The sequence below is a fragment of the Physeter macrocephalus genome, unplaced genomic scaffold (genome assembly GCF_002837175.3).
Source record: "Physeter macrocephalus isolate SW-GA unplaced genomic scaffold, ASM283717v5 random_1242, whole genome shotgun sequence".
NCBI lineage: Eukaryota > Metazoa > Chordata > Mammalia > Artiodactyla > Physeteridae > Physeter > Physeter macrocephalus.
In genome coordinates, this window is record NW_021146571.1 from 13024 (window position 1) to 14981 (window position 1958).

General features: G+C 53.4%; 1 protein-coding gene across 6 annotated transcripts in view; it reads left to right on the forward strand.

The window, feature by feature from the left end:
* LOC102982969 (activated CDC42 kinase 1) overlaps positions 1 to 1401 on the forward strand; it is a 14377-nt gene extending 12976 nt beyond the window's left edge. For all 6 annotated transcript variants that reach the window (XM_028486800.2, XM_028486801.2, XM_028486803.2 and 3 more), the window contains one exon: positions 595 to 1401. In XM_028486800.2, the coding sequence (XP_028342601.1) occupies positions 595 to 601 (7 nt within the window). In that variant the 3' untranslated portion in view covers positions 602 to 1401. The remainder of the gene's footprint in view (positions 1 to 594) is intronic.
* Positions 1402 to 1958: the final 557 nt, after the last annotated feature.

Consider the following 1958-nt stretch of genomic DNA (forward strand, 5'->3'; position numbering starts at 1 on the left):
CCGGTGCTCCGCAACGGGAGAGGCCACAACAGAGGGAGGCCCGCATACCAAAAAAAAAAAAAAAAAAAAAAAAAAAAAAAAGTGAAATCCTTCCTTGGGGGGCGCTGGCGGGGTGGGTGTGTCGGATTCCGCTGGCGGCAGACAGCCTGAGCTGGAGTCCAGCCCTCTGCTTACACATGGCGTCAGCTTATGCTCCTTTCCTGACCTCTCAGCGTCCTCCTCTGTAAAACGTGTGTAAATGATAGTGCCTACCTCGTAGAACTGGTTAGGGGAATTAATGAGGGATGCACCGCACAGCAAGTGTCTGGCCCATGGGTTGCCATCACTGAATGTTGGCCATTACCTCGTGGTTATTCTTACTGATTTGCATCAGTTACTCTAATACACGATACTGCTGGTCTCGTATTCTTAGTTTATTAAAGAAGTCATCCCAGGATGCTAAATTCCAAAATTAGTGCCTAGAACCACCAGTTTTCAACCAATTTGGCTGACCCTGAGAGGCCCCTCTCGCATCCACCCACACTGGACATTCCATACTCTGTTGCACCGACCCCTGTTGATGGAAGGGCTTTATGGTGGTTTCCCATCCTTTAGGCGCTGAGATGTCTGGAGACCCAGAGGATCTGCCCTGAAGGAATCATTTGAGCCTGTCCATCTGACGAGGGTGGGGAGATGCCTTGCCAGGCCTGGAGGACCTGCTGCACCTGCTGCTCCCAGTGGCAGAGCGAGGCCAAGGCAGCAGGAGGCTGGGAGCCCCGCCTTGCCTGTCCCTTCCTCACCCAGTGCTGTCCCTGCAACTTCGGAGCTCTCAGTGCACCCAGCTGAGGTGCAGGAGGGAGCCTCTTGAAGGCAGCCCTGGGGGCGGCCTCAGCAGGCCCTGTGGCTGACCTGCCTCTGGCTTCAGTCCCTGGTGGGGCCTGTAGCTGAAATGTGTTGCCAGGCCCTGCCGGTGGGGAAGCCAGGCTTGACCCCGGGCAGGGAGAATGTGCTGGCCATGCAGAAAGGTGGACCAGCACCCAGGGCGTGGGGTGGGGGCCCTCCCCAGGGAGCCCCTGGCGGCAGTTGGGGTGTCAGACAGAATGTGACTTGTGGCCTCACCATGGACATGTTATGGGACTTGGCTGGTGTTAGGATCTTGTGCCTGGAAATAGCCTGAGGTGGCTCAGGTAGCAGAGCTAGGGTGCCAGATTGTTCTCTGGCAGGGACCAGGGCCCAAGGCCCCAGGGTTGGAAGGAGACCAAGGGGGCAGCTGCCCTGGAGGGACACCAGTGCTTCCTCTTTGACCCAGCTCTTCCCCTGTGCTGTTCTTTGTTTTCCCACCAGCCTCTTGCCAAAGTTGCTGCCCCGACTGTGAATATCTGCTTCTTCCAGAGAAATAAAGTTAGTTTTTATTTTATGTTACTTATTTTGTCTGCCTGCTTCTTTACCTCTTGGTCAGCTGCCTGAGGCTCCTGGGCTCCCCAAGCCACTGCCATCTGTCCCAGGCCACAGGCCCTGTAGCGCCACCTGTTGACGGAGGTGGGGAAGTGCAGGCCTGGTTGACCCTAACTGGTCTCTCCCTTTCCGGGGCTGGCAGTGGGCAGAGCCCCTGCTGACTCAGAACCCCTAGGTTTTATCTGTGATGTTCCATGAGGCAGGATATACCGCAGGACAGAGTACAGTAACTCAATTAGCGGGAGCTAAGCCAATAACTTTCATAACATGGAAAGACTCAGTATGTATAAGTATTTTAATTTTTTCTGAATAGCTAATAATTCACGTGGTTCAAAATTCAGAAGATACTAAAGAGTATACAGTGAAATTCCCCAGCCCAGCTGCCACCTCCCCTCTCCAGAGGCTGCCTTTAACGTCAGTTTCCCGTGTGTTTCTAATTTTTTTCACTATTTAGAAGAGCTCCATAGCCTTACTGAAAGAACTCTTGTTTAGGGTTGCATGGATATGGTTTTACGATAATCTAT